Raw genomic sequence first — 23,324 nt, forward strand, 5'->3', positions numbered from 1 at the left:
CTATGCAGTTTTTCTGTATGCATATTTTACAAAAAAAGGTAAAAACAATGTAATATGGTATATAAAAATACTTTTAAAGAAAAATTGCTATACACTTGTTAAACATTATTATAAAAAATAAAATGCTTCTGCTTTGTAACAAGCAAATATAAGTAAGGGGACTTTTGCTATGTGAGTTGTTTACTTGAGAACACTCTATCAAAATGTACTTCCCGAGGACCAATTTTTGAGGCTGGCAATATAATAATGTCATCTTATTTTTACATGAGATAGTTCTTACATAATCATTAATTTTGAATCTTGATTAGTTTGATATTAGGTGATACATTCTTTTAAATAATTCCCATGAACTGCAATAGTCATTTTGTCAGATATTCTAGCATACACAACTTAAAAATTTGTTATAAGAAAACTCTGGCTGAAAGTTTTATAATTATTCAAATATCACCCACAATTTATATTGTTCATGCATAAATTTTGCCTATTTTTTATAGCTTTTTCTGATCGTATCATTAGGATTTTGCAGTATTTTTTGGGAAATAAAGTCAAAAGTTGGTCAGAATTTCATTTAATATAGTGATATTAATTCACTTGATTGTTATCTTCTGTGTCCTCTAAATCAATATCAAAATCCAAATCATCATCACTTTCTTCATTTCTTCTGCAGCTTCTTCTATGGTTGGAACTTTTATTATTTCCAGTATATTCTGTTCTATCTGGTTCTTCATTAAACCTAAAGATGGAGAAAAAGAAACCGTCTAATTACTTCCCAGGTTTTCATTATTTAACTATGTAGATTGAAAAGACCTTTACTACTATATTTCTCAATTAACAGGAGCCTAATGAAATAAGTATAGAGAAAAAGATGTTTGAACACTAACTCAAGACCCAACCAATTATAATACCATTGTCACTGAAGTAGGCTCAAAGAAATTAATACATGTGTACATTAACGCATTAACTGCCACGTGAGTTGTATTTAACTTAGGTTAGTTTTGAGCCCAGGGCTTTGTGAAGCAAAACCTGGGCAAAGCCCTACAGTTGGTTTGTGAAAATCTTACTTGTTGATGTTCTTATTGTTACAATTAATATCAACAATTTAATTCTAAAAACATGGGTTAAGTGAAGTCAATAAATTTCATTTTTCATTAAATTAGAAAGGATTGTTTTATTTCAGAAGTTTTTATTCATTTTCGTAATAAAACACCGTGACCCCAAGTAAAAAAAAATTTTTTTTTCTTGTCAATGTGTCAATGTGTTAAAGTTGTTTTAATAACAAGTAATTCTTCTGTAATGAATGTGAACCTCATGGATAAATATTTTATTTTCTCAAAAATATGAAGTCTTATTATAATGACAGAAAAATTTAACAAATAATTATGACTTTTTCCTGTCAGGGAGAAAAAAGTCTACATTTGAGATACACTGCAATTTAAAACTAAGAGTTACTGATCATCTCATTAGAAGAAAATTCATGCATCAATAACTAAGAGTAAAATCCAAACATAAAAGGAAATACTCACGGAATAACAATGTCTTCTTTCTTTCCACATTTTGCACAAACTTCGAGTTCGCAGGCACATGGTCTGCACATTATGTGATAAGAATCTTTCACTGTCTTTTGTAAACATTTAACACTAAAAGTGAAAAAGAAAATCGAGTATTAATTTTTATTAATTACTTAAGATTTGTTTGATAAAGGGTATGACCAAATGCATAGGTGAAAAGCCTAAAAATCAAAACTCCTAGATTTTACACTCAGATATTTGTCTTATGTCGCCTTTAAAATTAGTTATGTAGCATTATGTAGTTTATAGCTGCAAAATAATAGTACTGGATATTTATCTATTTTCTTAGAGCTCTGTTAAAGTGTATGACACTAAAATGTAAAAATGTGTTAAAACAAGATCAATATACAAAAATCAATTGTATTTTTGTATATTACCAACACACAATCCAAAAAAGAATAAAATGCTTAGGAGTAGACTCAACAAAAGAAGTGCAAGACCAATAAGCTGAAAACTACAACACCTCTTGACAGAAACTGAAGACCTAACTATAAGGAAAGATATCCCATGCTTATGGATTGGAAGACATAATATTGTAAGATAGCAAATACTCCCCCTACTGATCTACAGATTCCATAAAATTTCAGCTGGTGTTTTTTGCAGAAATTAGCAAGCTGACCCTAAAATTCATACAGAAATTCTAAGGACTCAGGATAGCCAAAACAATCTTGAAAGGAAGAATAAAATGGGAGGATCCATATCCCCTCATTTCAAAACATACTACAAACCTATAGTAATCCAGACTGTGTAGTATTGACTTAAGTACAGATGTATAGATCAACAGTATAGAATTGATAGCCTAAAGCCAAAATGGTAGAAATATTATGAATTTATAAAATATGTAAAAAGTAATGTGCAACAGCAATAATACAAAATTAGCAGGGAACAATTGGAAGTATACTATTACTATAGGGACTGTGAAGTACTTATACTGTATGAAGATTATCAGTTAAATTGACATTTATAGAACACTCCATACAACAAGAGCAATACATTCTCTTCAAGTACAGATAGAACATTCTCCAAGATAGACTATTCTGGGCCATATGACCAACTTCCACAAATTAAAAAAAAAGAAAAGAAAAGAAAAACCCAATAATCTGAAATTCATATAAAATATATATCTTCTTCTTTTTTTTTTTTACTTTTTTTTTGAGACAGAGTCTCACTATGTTGCCCGGGCCAGAGTGCCGTGACATCAGCCTAGCTCACAGCAACCTCAAACTCCTAGGCTCAAGTAATCCTCCTGCCTCAGCCTCCCAAGTAGCTGGGGACTACAGGCATGCACCACCATGCCCAGCTAACTTTTTTCTATATATTTTTAGTTGTCTGACTAATTTCTTTCTATTTTTAGTAGAGATGGGGTCTCGCTCTTTCTTGCTCAGGCTGATCTTGAATTCCTGACCTCAAGCGATCCTCCAGCCTAGGTCTCCCAGAATGCTGGGATTACAGGTGTGAGCCACCACACCACGCCCGGCTATGTATATATCTTCTTGCCACAATGAAATGAACTAAAAATTAATAACATAAAAATATCTGGAAAATGTCCAAATATTTAGAAATTAAACAAAACACTTCTACATAACCTATAGGTCAAAAAGAAATTACAAGAAAAATTAGAAAATATTTGAACGACAATGAAAATACAACCTCAAAATTTGCAAAATGAAGCTTAAGAAGTTCTCGGGAAATTTATATAATTAAAAATTGCATTAAATAAGAAAAAGTGCCTAAACTTCCACCTTTAGAAAGTAGAAAAAGAAGAGCAAATTAAACTGAAAGTAAAGAAAATTAAAGGAGCAATAATGATAAGAACAGAAACGAATGATACTAAAAAGATGAAAATAGAGAAAAATCAATGAAACCAAAAGCAAGCTCTTTGAAAAGATCAATATAACTAATAAACACATGGCCAGACTGATCAAGATAAAAAGAGAGGACATAAATATCCAACATCAGGAATAAAAGAGAGACAGCACTCTAGTTTTAACAGACATTAAAATATTAAGAAGAAAATTTTATCGCTTCTCACTTGGCCTTTTGGCTAACATTAAGTGAAGAAGAAAAGTTTTTACCATCAACTCTATGTACATAAATCCAACAACTCTGTTGAAATGGACAAATTTTTGGAAAGACACAGTATGAAAAACCATTCAAGAAGAAATAGATAACATAAATATAAATACTCCTCTATCCATTAAAGAAAAATTTAATCATAGTTTAAAAACGACGAAAACTCCAGGGCCAAACGGCTTCACTGATGAATTCTATCAAAAATTTAAGAAATAATACTAATTTTACACGAATCCTTCCTGAAAATCTAATAGGAAGGACCATTTTTCAACTTACTCAAAGAGGCCCTATATCAAGATTAAAAAAAAAGACAAAAAAAACTACACACCAGTATCTCTAATAACATACATGTAAAAATCTATCACAAAATTTTAGCAAATCAAATCCAGCAATGTATAAAAATCTAGCAATATATATAAATTTCTTAGCCCAGTGGGATTTATTCTGAGAATACAAAGCTGATTCAATATACAAAAACCAACAAATGAAATTCACCAAAGCAATGTTCTAAGGAAGAAAAACCGTATGACGCATCTTGAAAGATGTGAAAAAAGCTTTTAACAAAATTTGACATCAATTTATTATAAATAACAACTCTTAGTAAACTATGAATTGAAGGAAATACACTCAACCTAATAAAAGGTATCTACAAAGAAACTACAACTATCATCATCATACTTAATGACGAGAGACTGAATACCTTTCCCATAAGATCAGTAACGGCAAGAATATTTGCTCTCATCACTCCTTTTCAGCATCATATTGGTGGTCCTAAGCAGTGCAATAAAACTAGGAAAAGAAAGGTCACAAAGAATGGAAAGAAGAAATAAAACTGTCTTTATTTAGGAAAAAAAACATTGTCTATGTAGACAATCCCAAAGAATCTACAAAAAAAGTGCTAGAAATAAAAAGCAAGTTTAACAAAGTCACAATATATAGGGTCAGTAAACAAAAAAAAACCTGTATTTCTGTTTCTAGCAACGATCAACGGCTTTCTGTACAAATTGACAAGCTGATTCTAAAAGTTACAAGAAAAAGTAAAGAAACTGTAAGAGCCAGAACAATTTTGAAAAAGAAAAACAAGGTTGGAGGATTCTCACTAAGTGCTTTCAATACTTAACATGAAACTGGAGAAATCGAGGTCGTGTGGTATTGGTGAAGGGACAGACACAGAGATCAATGGAATAGAAGAGTCCAGAAATAGGCCCACACATATATAACCAATTGATTTTCAAGACAGTTTAAAGGCAAGTGAATAGAGAAAAGCTAGTCTTTTCAACAAGCAATGTTAGAACAACTGGCTATCCCTAAAATTAGCAGAAAATGGATCATAAACTCAAATATAAAACCAAGAATTATATAAATTCTAGAAGAAAACACAGGAGATAACTATTTGTGACCCTCAGCTAGGCAAAGATTTCTTATTACAATAACAAAACCATGATTCATGTATAACAAAGGGACCAGCCCAAACTGGGTCTACTCTGTTGATAATAAAATGTTGAGTTACCTCGCAGGTACAACAGAGAAAAATTGTGAGTCATGTAGCCTGGGCATACACAATAGAAAAAGCTTTGACCTCTAACAATACCCAGAGCCAACAATTCCTACCCCCTCAGAATCAAGAAGACTGAGACGTGACTGGAACCTGGAGGCTGGAACTTCTTCAGAAGCAAGAGGTCCATGGCCTGGGAGATCTGGGACTAAAATCCACCTCCACATTCCTTACTGTAAGTGGTCAAATTTGAAGCCCTCCAATCAGACCCTGGCCACGCAAATCTTTTCCCATGCCCTTGGAGCCCACAAACTTGCCCCAGATCCCAAATTGGGCAGACAGATTTGAGGCCACTCCTGTCTCCTTGCTGTCTGTGTTTGCAATAACGTCTTTCTTTTCTCAAAAGCAAGTGCCACATGGCAATGGTTTCTTGTGTGCATTGGGCAGTGAGCTCAATAACACATAAATCATTATTTATTAGATGGCCCTTCATCAACACAAAAAATTTTTCCTCTTCAAAAACACTAATAAGGGAATGAAAAAACAAGCCACAGGTTGGCTGAAAATATTTGCAAAACACGTATCTGATTTGTACCCATAATATACAAAATATTTTAAACTCAATAATAAGAAAACAAAACAATTCAATGAAAACATGAGCTAAAAATCTGAACAGAGATGTCACCAAAGAAGAAATAGGGATGCAAAATGAGCACATTAAAAGATGCTTACCATCACTGGTCAGAGAAATGCAAATTAAAGTTACAATGAGATACCGCTATTCATTTATGGCTAAAATAGAACAAAACAAAAACCTGAAAACAAAAAATAGAAGCTTTACAATCTTAAGTGTTGTTGAGGATGCAGAACATCTGAAACCTCCATACACTGCTGGTAAGAATGCAAAAGGTACAACCACTTTGGAAAACAGCTTGTAAGTCTCCTATAAACATAGACTTAGCATATAACCCAGCAATCTCACTGCTAGATATTTACTCAAGAAAAATGAAAACATGTTCACACAAAACACTGTACATGAATGTTTATGGCAGCATAATTCATAATTGTTCAAAACTAGCAAAACCTAAATGTCCATCAACTAGTGAGTGGACGAATGATGTGTGGTACATCCTTACAATGCAATACTACTCAGCAATAAAATGGACCTAACTACTGATTCACACAACAGAGATGATCTCAAATTCATTATGTTAAGCTAAAGAAGCCAGAATCAAAACACTACATGCTCTGAGGCCGGGCACAGTAGCTCATGCCTGTTATCCTAGCACTCTGGGAGGCCGAGGCGGGTGGATCGCTCAAGGTCAGGAGTTCGAGACCAGCCTGAGCAAGAGCGAGATCCTGTCTCTACTAAAAAATAGAAAGAAATGATCTGGACAACTAAAAATATATATATATATATATATATATATATATATAAAAAATTAGCCGGGCATGGTGGCACATGCCTGTAGTCCCAGCTACTCGGGAGGCTGAGGCAGAAGGATTGCTTGAGCCCAGGAGTTCGAGGTTGCTGTGAGCTAGGGTGACGCCACGGCACTCACTCTAGCCAGGGCAACAAAGCGAGACTCTGTCTCAAAAACAAAAACAAACAAACAAACAAACAAAAAAAACCCACTACATACTCTGTGATTCCATATAGATGACATTCTAGAAAAGGCAAAAGTATAGGGAAAGAAAACAGATCAGTGTTTGATAGGGGCTGGGAGTGGGGGAGGAGTGACTACAGAGTGACATGAAGGAACATTTGGGGTAATGGAAATGTTCTATATTCTGATTGTGATGTTGGTCTCACAACTGTACACATTTGTCAAAACTCATAAAACTGTACTATACAGGGTGAATTTTACTGTATGTAAATTATACCTCAAGAGCCCTGACTAGGAAAAATAAATTAGAATTAAAAGAAACCAAAAAAACCTCTCTGATATCTTATCAAAGTGAAAATAGTCACCAAAATTTTTTTGTTAAATTATTTTGATACGTTTGTGTTTGTGTTTTAGCATTCCAAAATGCTGTACTTAATTACTCTGCAATAAAAAAGATTTAAATGTTTATACCATTAGAATACATGCAAATAAAGTTCCAATAATCCAAATGGATTAGGAAAATTGACAATGCTTTTCAGCTTCAATGTTTTTAAAGTTTTAAAATAATGATAAAGAATGTCTATTTTGATTATGTTAGCCTGAGGCTTCAAGGAAATTAGAATATGTTTTTATTTCTATGAATATTTTATTTAAATCTAGACCCTTGGGGTAAACAAATCCTAAAGTATTCAAACTGCTAATATACAAATAAAACTGTATTCACAGAACTGTTGGTGTTAACATTTACATGTAAAGTAGGCTTAATATGGGATACCTCCTTTTGGAATCTGGAGTCAAAAGATCCTGATTCTACATTCTCTAGCCCACCTAATCACAACAACAGTGATTCTTAATTAAGAGTCAAACACCTGCATAGCTCATTAAAATGCAGATTCCTCAGATCCACACATTATTTACACAACCAGAATTTGGGGGATGGGCCTCAAGAATCTGTCAGATAAACTGCTCTAGAAATTCTTATGCACACAGTCATTTGAGAACTCTAGACCTACATCAAAGTAATACTGCCTTGATATTCAAGTGGGGGCATTCCAGTGTTGCTGTTGCTGGCTGAGACTATGACGGACAACTCGAGAACATGAAGAATTCTATTGCTGAAAGCAATTACACTCTTTTCAAATTTAAATTCTTCTGAAAATCAATTAAGTTTTGTTAGGATAGTAGCTCTGAATATAAATATACCTGTGTTATAGGAGGGCAAGAATACACACAAAAATGCACTTAAAATGACATTTTTCCTTTTTATAAATGTAAAACGTATTTATGAAAATGTGAATTATACAAATGTTAGAACTTTACAACCTTCTAGTTTCTCTGTCACAAAAGTGGCATCTTAGTGTGCCTTCTTTTTTAAAACTCTTAATCCAGGCTTTATGCCCTGATGGGGACTGGAGGGAAAGGAGGTCTGGAAGCGATAGCTTCTGCGTTTTTCCACCTTAATACTCCGTTTACCAATCCAAAGAATCTTGATCTTAAGTGTAAGAATGATTTAGATATTATTTTAATGAGAAGAGATATGCATTCCAAGTTGTCATAAAACTTACGAAGTATTTTCAAACATCTTTAAAAATATCTATCACTCCTGGGTGTATTTTTTTCTTATAAAATTCATGGTGAAGGAAATCAAAATATTTCACCCCAAAATATACTTGACATATTTTGGGATGGCGGTTCAGAAAGCAGGCAAACAGAAGTAGCCCTGCAAAGCTGTCTTTTGTGAGGGAGATTTGCAACTGCGGAGGAAATAAAGTGAAGTAAACAACAGATGCAAACAGGCTTTCTCTGAAGACCCCTAGTCCGGATTCAGGAAAGATTAACATTAACGGAGAGTCTGACACCTTTAAAGGTTTGACAGAAATGTTTACCACAGGCTCAGCGGGGCTGCTACCGGTGAGGTTGCATCTGCATAAACCAGACCGCCTTTGCCAGCCAGATTTCTCCTCTTCTCCCCCTCTCATAACCTGTCTCGCCACCATAACCTACTTTGCCATGCTCTGAGTCCCCTATTCTTTTTGTAACCTTAAGATGGTATAAAAGCATCAACCACCTTGCCTTTAAGTTTCTTGTATATTTTATGACTCCCATGCATACATGTACACGTATTCAAATTTGTATGCCTTTTTTTTCCTATTACTCTGTGTATTATCAGTTTATTTTATAGACTCAAAGTATTGAACCCTCACGGGAAAAATTTAAACTTTTTCCTTACAGTGGTAGGGAAAAACTTTAAATTCACCTAAATAGAAACTTGTCCTAATTTCCCCCGAAAATGGCTACATCTTAAATATTTATATGTCCATTGATAAGAAAACTTCAGAGATGTTACAATAATGATAGTTTTGCCTTCCTTTCATTTCCCTATGCAATACAATTCCCAGAAACAATCAAGCAATCTTGATTGTGCATATACCTCAACTAATCATCTTAGTGCAAACTGCAGTCAAATAAAAACACAGGTCACTATGTTTCCAAGTTTACTGATAAAGGAGACAGCAACACACTTTTAAAAAATGTTATCATATTTATTTTTAACAATGAAAAACACAAAAAGAAAGGAAAACTAATGAAAAGATAATAAACGTTCACTATATATTTAAGGATGAAAATCAGGGACAGAATCAGAAGTTTTCAATGAATCACTGTGAACACTGGAAAATATTTTGAAAGTAGTAGGGAAAGAACACTGAATTGGTAAACTAGAGACCTAGATTCTAGCCCAGCCTTGACTCGTTCTTGCCTTAGAATCTTTGAAAGTCACCTTAACTTCTCTGAGTCTCATTCTTTATAATGGGTACTAAAAGTGCTGGCACCTTAGCATGAACAAAGACAGTGGCACCAAATCATACTATTAATAGTCATCACTGTTTTCATCGCCTCTACAAACTCACAGTTAAAAACCAAAAAACCCTTAACACTTTTTGATGATGCTGTTGTGATAGCAATATTAGGTTTTTATATTATATAATTAAACATACTAGTATTTGGAACATTTGTATAAGGGAGATAAAATTTCTCCTCTACCCTCTTAGGGTCTTCCACTGGGACTGACATAAAACAGGTAAGCATTTGCTAGAGATAAAAGGCTTTATTTTACTCTGCTATAACTTTTCTGGCACTGCCTTCACTTTTTGGTCATATTGCACTTTAACCTTTACCATAATTCAGCTCCACTTGTAGTAATCTCACATATGTGATGACTAGGAGCTTTCATAAACAGTGAGCTGTGGTACTCCACCCTCGGTGTATAAATAACAGAAACCCAACATTGATAGAGTTTCATAAAGTCACATCTCCTACAGTGGCTCTAAGTAATCTGTGTTCCGCACAGGAAGATTCCGAAACCATGTTATGGGATTACATCATATGCTATTTATAAAACACTTTTAAGGAAACAACATCTTCACATTCCAGGTACCCTGAGTATAAGAAATTAAAATTCACTTCCTTGTGTCTCTAGATTATGTGTTTGAAAGTAAATGGAGTGGTTATACTACCTTGTCTTACTGTGATACAAGACTGGATTAGAATAATTCTTAAAAGAGTACAGAATATTCACCTGACCAAAAATAGTTTAGAAAAAAAGAGAAAATAAAAATCATTCAATACTTTAGGGCAGCCAATTTTAAATCAAAGCTTGCTGCACTAATCAATGTAGTCTTCATGCACTGGTGAACAATTGATGGAAGCAACAAAAACTCTCTGCTTTCACCTTCAAAAATATTAAGACCAAGGTCCTTAAGCAAGAATAAAGCCACAGTTTACAGTCACCATATACTACAATGTGATGTAAAGAGATATCTAGGACTAAAACTCCACTGTAGGATGTTTTAATACTTCTGGAATGTGGTGACACAATTCTCACATCACTGATTAACCTTCAGAGCCTCAGTCTATTATAAGAAATACTGGAACTGAAAAGAACAGGCAAAGAGGCCAATGTGCATTGCCACACACTGGCACAAATGCAGGGACTGATAAAACTGTAGACTATGACACTGTTTACTTAAAACTGTAGAATATGACACTGTTTACCTTTGTTTGATAAAAGAACAACAAAAAACCAGTTTTTTAAGGCTAGAAATCCAGACACTAAACCAAAATTCCAAGTCTTGTTTTCTCTTCATTAAATGTATAATATATATTTGAAAGAGACCAAAACCTCCTTTTGATAAGCAACTTTGATTAATGTTCATGGACCACCAAAGGTTATGTAATGAGAGGAAAGAAAAACTAACAAGAGCAAATGAATGAACAAATGACAATTTATGTGGAATCAAAAGACATTTAAAGACAGCTTGTGATTATCTGTATTGTCCACGAAGGGAAACAGAGGATTCTTGTTCATCTTCCCTCCATTCCCTGACGTTTCCTATAAACATAGTTTATACCACTTTTTACCTTTAATTTATGTCTCTCTTGTTTTCACTTCAGTACTCCTCTGCAGTCTTTTCTATATCCTCTGGGTCTCTTTCCTCTTTTACTTATTATACCTAGCACTTCTTGTAACCTGGCCAAGGGTTATCTGTGGACCCATCTCTCCTAATAGACTATAAATTTCTGAGTGTCAGATTCATCTTGGTATCTTCTATAATATACAGCACAGTGCCTTGTACATTGAGAATGCTATTTAAAACAATTGCAAATTGAACCAAGTTTCTTACCTGTCATCCCTAACAATCTTTTTTATGTTCAGAAATTAAGAGCTATGCTTCGAGTAATATCCCCCATCATTACCCTGGACTCTTCCCTAGAGACAATTTTGTTTCTAATAAAACAAGTGAATTATACTAAATTATCTTTCAAATGCAGTCCAGTTTTGTGGCTCTTGTAGGTTATGGAAAACTTGGTTATAGAAGACAAGGTTTTCTAACAGGTATATTTTCATTCTTCAAGTAAAAACTTTGTTTTCGTTAATTTAAGATATAGGAATTGTTTAAGTGGTGGATGGCTTTGTGTCAAACCTTAGGGATGTGACATTAAAATAAAAGCCAGGAATGAGAGATGATGAAGAAAAATCTGGATTCTAATTTTGAATCTGCTGCTTAATAGCTGTGAAAGGGTAAGTCACCTAATTTTTCTGAGACCACTCACTTTCTTATCGGCAGCTCCTGCCTCTACAGAGTTATTATTAGAATCCAATGTATGTGACAGAACTTTGAAAATGTTAAGTTCAACATAAATATCTTAATTATCTACTTGATTAAGATGCAATCAGAATATGGAAAAACTCATTAAGCTCTAGGGTTAAAGTTAAATCTAGCTATATGTAACCTCCTAAGGCCAGCTGTAAGTACTTGCAATCTTTCCCTTTCCTTTTAGCCTGTTTCTATTAATACAGACTGCATCAGCTTCCTGAAAATTCTCTGATGAATTCCAGCAATAATTCTCACAATTCCCACCAACAGAATATAATTTCTAATTTTAAGAAATTTCTTAGCGTTCTGGCTTCTACCTTTTATACTTAAAATGCAAATTGGAAAGGATACATATCATTTCAGAGCTTAAACAGTACAAGTAAAATAGCATTTCCAAAATATCAGGAAGAGTTGGTTATATAATATCAAAGCTATTTCTACATCCCAGAGGACAGTTCTTACTAAACGTACTTTATTGATCTAAGACATAGTCTCTGCCATGTCATTCCTATTCCTTATTCATGGAAGTCATGCTGTATTATGGGGGGAAAAAGGCACTCAACTGCAGTTTCCTCATCTGTTTATAGTAGATCTTTACCACGTATATGAAGGATGGCAGCAGGAAGGAGAAGAAAAAGACCTGAACTATAGTTGAAGTCTTTACTGTCTTTTAATTGTGCATGGATTCTGACAGACAGCATATATTGTCTATCTTCATCCTAATAACCTCTGCCATCACAAATTTACCTGAATTTTCAAATAAACTACACATAGGTACATACGCATCTGTATGCATCTAGAGAGAGGAATAGGCTGATAATGAAAGTTTAATCATTAAAGATCCCTTTCTCCTGTTGTATTTTGAAACAAATTTTTTTCTTCCTAATTTATTACATTCTTTGCAGCAGTAAGTAATCAAATTTTCACTGGTCTGGTAATGTATTTAATGTAATTATTTCTAGTAATGTATTTATTTCAATGAGATTGATTAGAATCTCACATGCAGTTTGGTGCAAAATTTAATTCAATGCTTAAAAATTCCAATCCTTCTCTTTTAGCCAATAAACTTTGTAAAATGTAATGGATATAACTGGTATGAACTTTACCTTCTATTTCCACTTAGTCTAATAACCTTAATAACAGAAATGATGGCGGAAATGGGCAGGATTGGGGAAGGGACTGAAAATCTATCAGCTGGATAAACAATCCAATTGCTACATTAGTTTACGTGGTAAAAATAAAACTATAAAGTCAGTCTTCAGGCACTAAACATGCAAATTAAATATCCAATTTTTACTAAGACCTTTTATAGTCTATACTGTTTCTTTCTGCCATATGGTCTATCCTTAAGGCACTCAACTTTGTTCATTACTCTTTAGCCATTTCCCTATAGAAAATATCATCACGTGAAGCATCTTCTCTGGCTATGATCTTACTACTGGTTGAGTACCCCTTATCCTAAATGCTTGGGACCAGAAGTATTTTGGATTTTTTCAGATTTTGGAATATTTGCATTACACTTACAGTTGAGCATCCCAAATCCAAAAATCCAAAATCTGAAACACTCCAATGAGCATTTCCTTTTAGCATCACATTGACACTCAAAAAGTTTCAGATTTTGGAGCACTTTGGATTTCAGATTTGGGATGCTCCACCCATATTATGAGATATAAGGCTTTTCCAATTATCAATTGTGATAAGCACCGATGCTTATTAGCATTTCGACAGTTGTTTTATTAGAAGTTTTCACAATAAAGCACTTGATTTTCAGATGTCCTGAAATATAGATATCCTTTAAAGAAGGAAAAATATGCAAAAATTTTTACACAGTAATTCATTTAAGAAATATCCATTTATTTTTCCTTTTCATTGATTTTTACAATACATCAAAATGGAGGCAAGTCAAAGTGTTAAAAACATGCAGAGTGTAGAATTAGTCAATTTAATCATGGATCTTCATTCAAATGCTATAATTCAGACTATGTGGATATCAAGGACTCAATTTAGACCAATCACTGCATATGGCACACATTATTCCTCAGGTGTCTCCTAGTGAGAGGTATGCTCAGTTTCTAAGCACTGAAAGTACAGCTTGGATGGTTACAGATAGAATCTACTGTTAAGTTTGGTTCTAAAGCTGCCTCCATTACAGCTGCCTCTGTACACATTTTAAGTTTGGCCTAAAGGTTTCTCTGTATATAGTTAACCACAACCTAACTTGATGTATATATAAATCGTAACCTACTCTTGTAACAAGTAACCAAGTTTCAGCCAACTGCAGTCAGCCAACTCTTCAAAGCAGGTTCAAATAAGGCAAGTACAATCCAGCTGTTTCTGAACTTCACTTCCATTTTTCTGTACTGTCACTTTTCTTTTCCTGTCCATAAATGTTATCTGACCACGCGGCAGCCCCAGAGTCGCTCTGAACCTATTCTGGTTCTGGAGGCTGCCTGATTCTTGAATCATTCTTTGCTTAATCAAACTCTGTTAAATTTAATTTGTGTAAAGTTTTTCTTTTAATATTACCTATCTAAATTGTGATTACCAGCTGGTTCAAGGAGACTTATGTCACAGTGGTTGCACAATAAACAAATACAAGTAATGAATACCAACTGATATAATAATCTAGTGCCAAGGAATGAGTACAAGGTACTATCATGAATTTAACTATAAGCTGGTAGATATGTCTGGTGCTCTCTGTACCCTAATTCGTTTTCTCTGAAAAATGAGGACAGTGGTACTCTTTATTAAGCACAATTTTAGGGATATAGAACTTTTTCCTTTTAAAAATAGAGGTTAAAAGAGAAAGGGGTTGTTTATAAAAGATTATCTTTAAGGTCTTGGTTTTGCTAATTTGGTTAGAAAAAAGCTTTGTGGTAAAGAGAGAGCAAGCACATGGTTATGGAGGCAGCCACATGGTTGCATAATCTATTTAGCAACATCTCATCCTCCTCTATCTTAACTTGTCCCAAATGGTTATCCCTTTTTTTTCCCCTATAGTCTAGAGAACTATGCCCTCAACCTACCCTCCCCCTCCCCAACCTCCCCTATAGACATAGTACATATAAACGCAGAACTGGAAACAAAGCTCTACTTAGACTCCTGCAGCTGGAGTCCCACCCTTCACCAAAGGAGCCCTAGAAACAATTTATGTAAAATAAGTCCCTTAAAAAAAAAAAAAACCCACTGGTTTATTCAACTCTGGACCAACAGAGGTATTTGAACAGAGGTGAGATGAGGATGCAAAGATGATTTTAAAAGGGAGAGGAGAATTTATTTATTCAAGGCAATGAAGTATTAAGAAATAAAGGCTATACCAGGACAGTCAGTGGGAATAAAAATTGAGGCAATAAATTAAAAATTACCAATTTTTAAATTGGTAATTATTGGTGTTACCAATTTTTAAATTGGTAATTATTACCAATAAATTAAAAATTACCAGGAGGTGCTAAATACCTGGATATGAGGATCAGGGGAAAGACTTTGTTTAATGAAAATATTTAATGAAAAAGAAACAGTTTTTCAGGCATAGAGCACCCATAGGAAATGAAACTGTTAGGTCAGACATCTCTCGAGCAATGCTGGTTCCAAGACAGGATATATCAGTTCTCTCCTCTTCACTTGAAATATTTTTATGATGAATCTACTATCAATGAACATTCATCTCACAGCATTTAAGGCCTGGGCTCCCTTCTCCCCATTTAGAGTAGTTCTGATTTAGCCTGTTGTATTCATGGGACTTCTGATAAGCTTTTGTTTTATTAAAGAATTCCACAGCTGAAGAATTTGAAAACCACTGAACTAAGATACAGGATGTTTCAGTGCCTTGGCTCTGTGAGTATCCATCTATTTCATATAGAGCAGGGTTTTTCAACCAAGACACTCTTGACATGTTGGGCTGGATATTTCTTTATTGTGACAGGCTATCCTGTGTACTGTAGGATGTTTAGCAGCATCCCTGGCCTCTTTCAACTATGTGTCAGTAGCAGCTCTTCCTGATAACCCCAGGCATGACAATCAAAAATGTCTCCAGAAACTGCCAAATGTCTCTAGGGGACAAAATCTACCCCTAACCCTCCCCGCTCCAAGTTGAGAACCACTGAGACAGAGAACTCACAGGTGCAGTTCTAAGCTGAAACCCCAATCTATTTGTAGCCTGTTGCTGTTTTTTATACCAGCTTTTACTTTGTTCTTCTACTACTATGATGATGTTAAACATGAGCTAACATTATTACATTACTGATCATTTTTTTTTAATGGGTAGGAAGAGAAAAGAAGCAGGCTAGAGAGTCTAACATATGTTAGACTACCTACCACACTTCTAAATTAATAGGAGAAAAAGGCTGCTTGGTTACCTGAAACAAAAGGCAAAAGAAGACTCTAGGTACCAGTTTAGGCATTTCAGGAGCTAAAAGCAAAACCTATTTGTCTTTCCACAGATACATGTGTTAAAAAGCAGGTTGGTACTGAGCAGTAAATCCGGTACTCAGCAGTAGACAGCTTCCACATACAAGACAGGTGACATTTGTAAAAATTAATGAAACCTTAGGCTCAGGTGAAGAGGGACAAAAACTTTTTGACTGAATAATAACAATCCTGAGAAATCACAGTGAGAGAGTAGGAAAACAAGGTCTTGGAATCCGTTAATTTGCATTTGAATCTTAACTCCATCTGCTTTGCTTTTGTCTTGGGTAAGAAGTTTAATCCCTTTGAGTCCAGAATAAAGAAAAGAACTCAATTCATTCAGGCCTTGCACTGCTTGAAGGAGGGGACAAAATCTTTTAACCATTTATATTTCTAGTACCTGGAAAAAAATATAAATGTCTATAAATGTGGTTTAAGTATAAAAAATACCAAGATTCCTTCCTTCTTAAGGAGTTACAGAAATCATTTTATATATTTTTAAAATTTATTTCTTTCCTAGGCATTACTGACCAGGATCATTTTATAAGACCTCTTGCTTTTTCAATATTTCAGTTCCATACCCAAGGTATCTACGGTGTTCACGAATGACTTGAGACTGACCAGGAATGGTAATGAATGGTTCTAATTTACCTTTGAGTTTCTTTTTCGAATGTCAAAAGCAAGGCACCTGAAAGGGAAAGTTTTATTCAAAAAGGCTTAGACTTGTCCTGAACCATAATTATTACATATGTCAATAATCTTAAAGTCTGAAACCTCTTATTTAGTTCTAATAATGATTATACCATTTGGTGTCTAGCAGATACTGGCCTTAAGATCAAAAGACATGAGCAGGCTGGGTGTGGTGGCTCATGCCTGTAATCCCAGCACTTTGGGAGGCTGAGGCAGGAGGATCACTCGGGCCTGCAAGTTGAAGGTTGCAGTGAGCTGTGATCACATTACTGCACTCTATCCAGGCTGGGTGACAAGAGTGAGACACTGTCTCACCAAAAAATAAATAAATAAATAAAGACGGGAGCCAAAATGAGTGGAGAATACCGGTACAGATTGTGTTGACTTCTCATTAATTGGCAGCATATAAAACAAGGGTGGCAGCTGGCTTGGTGCTTTTATCTTTATAAGCCTTTCACTTATTTCAATGAAGACCTAAAGCTTTGAGTATTCAGAGATATTTAAAATTACCTCATCACATCAAAGCACAGTACTAGTACCACATTGCTTACCATCCCTGGTAGGTCTCGTGCTTTCTATCCACTCCCCTCTCACAGCCACATCTTATCCTCTTCTAGCAAATACACAGATTTCATCTTCTCTCTCTTCCAACTTAAGTTAGGACATCTACTCTTTTCTAATAAGTCTCTGTGGATGGTCCAGGATTGTATTCCGTAACTAGGAGAAACTGCCAGAAAGAACATGCTTATAAAAATCCTGTAGCATGTCACCTCGCTGACAAAGGAAAAAGAGAATCATGAAATACTGTCTGTGTTAGTACAAACACAGTACATTTTTTTGCCTCCTAAGTTTGAATCAGGTAAGTTTTAAGAGTTTAGATATCAAATTCTTCTTTGATCTAACTTTTGGCATCAGATCCCACAGACAATGGAAATTTGCTAATTGTGTGTAGTTTCTGGTGATTTACAAGACAAACGGGAGAAAAGGGTCTTAATTTTCCCAATGTTCAGAATATTATTACTTCGTTCCAAAAGAAATGTTACTTATAAAGAGTCCCACCTTCGCCTCCATTTTATGTTCTGCTTAACTTTTCTTTATGTATATCATTTAGTTACATAATTTGTGGCAAGAGACAGCCTGAAGAGACAGCTAAACAAGTGAAACAATTATTTAACATTTTAACCAATGGCAATATTCAGAGTGCTTGAAAAAATGAATCTTTATACAAAAGACACATCTGGAATCAAAGTAAACTTCTTATACAAATTCTAACAGAGGGCAAATTTAACTTATAGGCGATTAGCTTGAATAAAACATTTAAAATTTCAAAACAAGTTATGGTACTATAAGTATCACCAATAGATTCAAATCCCTTACAATGTTGGTCAAGTCTTTTTTTTTTTTTTTTTGAGACAGTCTCACTGTGTTGCCTGGGCTAGAGTGGGTCAAGTCTTAATACTCACAGAAAGCAAGGTGAATATAAAAGAGTTATACTTTCTATAACACTCTTAATACTGGATTAGAGTTTGAAAGCTAGGTTCTCCAATATACCTAATGTACCATATGTTCAGGACAATCTGAAATTCATGATGTTCTATGTCAGGCTTATAACCTCCTAAGTAATGTGTTCAGACTGATTGGATTATGCTACCCCAAGATATGGCACCTTGGAATACTGAATATATTAAGATGAAGAAATCTGAGAAACAGCAGGTGCAGAAAGGACTCTCTGACTTTCTCCTGAAGTAGGCCGTAAGACCTTTATTATGAGAGGTGCCCACCCTATACCTGGAGGAAAGAAGCATCTTTTTTTTTTTTTTGTAAATTTCGAAGTATTATGGGGGTACAAATGTTTTTGGTTATAAGGATTGCTTTTGTAATGCTTGAATCAGGGTTATAAGAGCGCCTGTCACCCAGATAGTGTTCACTGTACCCGTTAGGTAGGCTTCTGTCCATCCCCTCCTTCCCCTTGGTTGATTTCCACTGCGTTATACTTCCTTCTGTGTACATGTGTGTTCATCAGTTAGTTCCAATTTAATAGTGAGTACATGTGGTGTTTATTTTTCCATTCTTTAGAGACTTCACTTAGGATAATAGTCTCCAGTTCCATCTACATTGTTGCAAAAGGCATTAAGTCATCCTTCTTCATGGCTGAGTAGCATTCCATGGTATGTATGTATGTATGTATATATATTATATATATATATATATACACACACCACATTTTGTTAATCCATTCATGAATTGATGGGCATTTGGGTTAATGCCACATCTTTGCAATTGTGAATTCTGAAGATCGAGGGATAGTGAGAAGAATCTGAATCAACAGGTCTTGCTAAGTGTCCCCCAGTTTACTACTCTTAGCTCATACTCCTTTGTTCTATCACATTTTCCCATGACTTTCCACTCTTCATCAAACCTAGCATAAAAACACTCAGGTTTACCTGTTTCTTTGGATCTTCATTTTCTTATGAAGGCTCCCAGGTCACATACAACTTACATCAAACACATCTGTTATGTTTTTTGCTTGTTAATCTGTTTTTTGTTACAGAGCCCTAGCTGAGGAAAGGGTTTTTCCCCCTCCCATACAAGATCTTGTTTTGACTAGAAGTTTCGAGTCTCTCATGAGCTACAATTTGTTTCACATTAGCGTGTTTTATACCGTGGTACAGAACACAGTTAATTCATTCGTGGAAATCTAAAGTTTTATAGTGCTTAAAGTTGCCAAATTTCCCTACTGCTAATTTGAACCAGTGAGCATAAAACTTGGGTTTCTTTATTTCTAGAAATCTTCCTTTAAGCTTTTTAATGTCTTGTTATCTGTAGCTTGGTATTTTGTGCAATATTGTATTTCCTTTGTTTTGTATTCATTGTGAACTAGTGTATGGCTAACCTCTTCCACCTCAGTGTGATGTAGAACAGCAGCTCTTGAGGTCCCCTTTAGTCCTCATCTCCTTGACACCTTTGAGGCTCTTTGAAGGCCTCTGGGTCACTGTACTGCCCACGTAGCGGCAACATCACCATGAAATCCCCTGACTTCAAGGACTTCAGTGACTCCAAGATAGGACACAGTTGCTGGTCTTCAGGTCTATGTGTTCATATCCAACTATTCTTAAAGGTTCATGTGTTATAAACATAAAAAACTAAATATAAGATTTGCTACTAATACTGTTTCCTTTTACTTTCGTTTTTTAAATAGCATTGTTTGCGGAGTCTGTCCTTCTGAATAAAATATTTGTCATTTTAGGACTTAAAGCATGCAAATTCTTCTGGAGTCATAAAAATACTAGGATTATAAGTAATACACAAAAAGTGGAAAAGTCCAAAAGCTGTCCAAAATAAATAAGTTCAGAAATTCTACAGCAGAATATAACATTTGGAAAATTTACCATAACTGGTATGATCTTTTACACACTGGCACATTCATAATGAAGACAAACATACAGAATGTAGTACATATTAAAGATATTAAAATACAGATAATGGATAAGGCAAGAATATTTTTAAATGATTTTTGTTACATAGCACTAATTTATTAAAGTACTATGGCCATATAAATGTTTATTACTATATTATATTTCAAATTCTTTTAGTAAACAATACTAGGAAGAGAAAATAGAAATTGATGCTGAAATCTTAAAATACCTTTGTAGAAATAAAGACTTATTGAAAATATTCAGAGAGCTACAAATTTTGTATTAGGCCTATTAATTAAAACATGACTTCTTGTTCAACCAGCATTTAATTCCTATGGTATGGACCCAGTTATTCATTCATGGAAATCTAACATTTTATAGTGCAAACACTTGCCAAATTTCCCTCTACTAATTTGGGCCAGTGAGCATAAAACTCATTAGACTTGTTTAAAAGTGTTTTCTTTTGGGAGGCAATGATGGAGAACAGGAAGAAAAGACTGAAAGATCAGAGAGAGATCTTTGTAAAGCTATTTAAAAGGAGGGTCAACTATACCTGTAACAAATACTAAAAATTCTGCCCTGAAAGGGTAATAAAGAAAAACAAACAAACAAACAAAACCTAAAGAGCTTAAGTTAGTTTATCCTTCCTTGAGTCTTTTACCTTTCAGTATTAAAAAGAAGCATCTGGTTGGGCATGGTAGCTCATTCCTGAAATCCCAGCATTTTGGGAGGCCAAGATGGGAGGATTGCTTAAAGCCAAGACTTCAAGACAAGCCTGGGCAACATAGTGAGACCCTGTCTCTATAAGAAAAAAAAAAGAAAAGAAAAATTAAACCAGGCATAGTGGGAGGCATCTGTTGTTCTAGCTACTTGGGAGGCTGAGGCAGAAGGATTGCTGGAGCCCAGGAGTTCAAGGATGCAGCGAGCTATAACTGTGCCACCGCACTCCAGCCTGGGCAACAGAGCAAGACCCTGTCTCAAGAAAATAAATAAATAAAATAAAAAGAAGCACCTTAGTCAAAATTAACTGCCCAAATCAAAACACTGAAAGCTATTAAATATTCTGATGTAAACAAATTATACCTTGAGTTTTAGATTTGCCAAAAGGCTGACAATTTTTGAATAGAAATAAACACCGAAAGTTATAGACTGACTTTAAGTCTGCAGTCTCCAACCCCCAGGCCGCTGATTGCTATTGCTCTGAGGCCTGTTAGGGATTGGGCCACAGAGCTCCACGGAGAGCAAGCAAAGCTTCATCTGTATTTACAGCTGCTCCCCGTTGCTCTGCATCCCTGCCTGAGCTCCACTCCCCACTATTCCCCGCTGTCTGTAGAAAAATTGTCTCCCGTGGAAAAATTGTCTTCCATGAAACTGGTCCCTGGTGCCAAAAAGGTTGGAGACTGCTGCTTTAAGTAAAATTTCTTCCCATAGAAAGAGGGAACATGTCCAAGAAAGATGCAACTACTGAATAGCTAACAGGAAAATAAAGCAACAATGAGAAAATTTGTTCTCAATAGCTACTATATAGATCACCAAATGAAATCTCATAATGTAAAAGGAACAATGCTGATTTTTACTTAAGATGATCACTTTCTCTTTCATGTAGCAATAACCCTCCAATATTGTCCTTATTTTGCTGAGCTGGAGGATGTTAGGAAGCTGTACAGGAGATGCACATAAGGCTGATGATGTAAGAGAACCTCAGAATTATAGAAGGGTTAGGAACTGAGGAATTGGAAACAAAGTCCAGTATCTTTTCATTTCAAGCTAAATCTCCAAATGAATGAAATTGTAAGTTATCAATCTAATGATTCATTTATGATACTCAATCTAAGCCATTTTAGTAATCTTCATGAGTTGAACTAAAAAGTCAGAGCCCTTTTAGGAACTGGTAAAGACAATCTATGGTAAATAATGTTACCTGTCAGTGGGAGATAATATTTTATAAAACTATTTCCCCTCAGTCCCAACCTACTTTTTATAAATGGGTTCTATAAAAAATGCTGCATTATTTATTTATGGAAGAATGAGGCAGGGAATGTTGAATCTAGTCTTTTTTTTTTTTTGAGTCTTGCTCTGTTGCCCTGGCTAGAGTGCAGTGGCATCATCAAAGTTCACTGCCACCTCCAACTCCTGGGCTAGCTGGGACTATAGGCACCTGTCACTACACCCAGCTAATTTTTCTTTTTTTCGTAGAGACAGGGCCTCAGCTCTTGCTCAGGCTGGTCTTGAACTCCTGACCTCAAGGGATCCTCACACATCGGCCTCCCAGAGTGCTAGGATTATAGGTGTGGGCCACCATGCCAGCCTTGAATCTACCTTTTTTTTAAAAGTGTTAAATGAAGTTTATTGAGGAAGGACAAGAAAGGTTTACAGAGCAAGAGCAAGATACAGGTTTATAGAGTAAGAGCAAGTTACTTTCGCCACAGAATGACGAACAGACCCCTCTGTTGTAACAAAAGGGCCCTTGAATCTACTTTTTTAATCTGTCTGCCTGCACAAACCAAGATTCAGCATGCGAGATGAAATTCTACATGGGAGAATGGAATTTTTTCTTTATTTACGTTAATATTTATTTGGCTACAATTTTGAAAATGAGGAAATGAAACAATAAACTATGACACATATATTACTAGTAAGGTAATTAAAAAACTGAACTCACCATTTTTTAGGTTTTGATAATGGTTTGTATTTGCTGTATTTTACACGCCATTCAAGAACTTCTTTACAGCGCTGACATACTCCATCATGAAGTTTTGCATTAATTTTCTTAAAAACAAATAGAAAAACACATTGAGAATTTCAATGGTGAGGCAGCATTGCAAACCCCATAAAAAAGCACATGAGAAATTCAAGATTTAAAAAATAATAACCTAACTTTAATCCGTATAACATTTTATGATATATTATGTATT

General features: G+C 34.9%; 1 protein-coding gene across 1 annotated transcript in view; it reads right to left on the reverse strand.

The window, feature by feature from the left end:
• Nucleotides 1–582: 582 nt before the first annotated feature.
• LOC105808049 (chromosome unknown open reading frame, human C9orf85) overlaps nucleotides 583–23,324 on the reverse strand; it is a 53,777-nt gene continuing 31,035 nt past the window's right edge. Inside the window, exons 2-4 of the mRNA XM_012641604.1 lie at nucleotides 23,072–23,178; nucleotides 1,524–1,637; nucleotides 583–733 (exon numbers count right to left, since the gene is read on the reverse strand). Of these exons, the coding sequence (XP_012497058.1) occupies nucleotides 583–733; nucleotides 1,524–1,637; nucleotides 23,072–23,178 (372 nt within the window). The remainder of the gene's footprint in view (nucleotides 734–1,523; nucleotides 1,638–23,071; nucleotides 23,179–23,324) is intronic.

Source organism: Propithecus coquereli, unplaced genomic scaffold (genome assembly GCF_000956105.1).
Source record: "Propithecus coquereli isolate 6110/MARCELLA unplaced genomic scaffold, Pcoq_1.0 Scaffold166, whole genome shotgun sequence".
Lineage (NCBI taxonomy): Eukaryota > Metazoa > Chordata > Mammalia > Primates > Indriidae > Propithecus > Propithecus coquereli.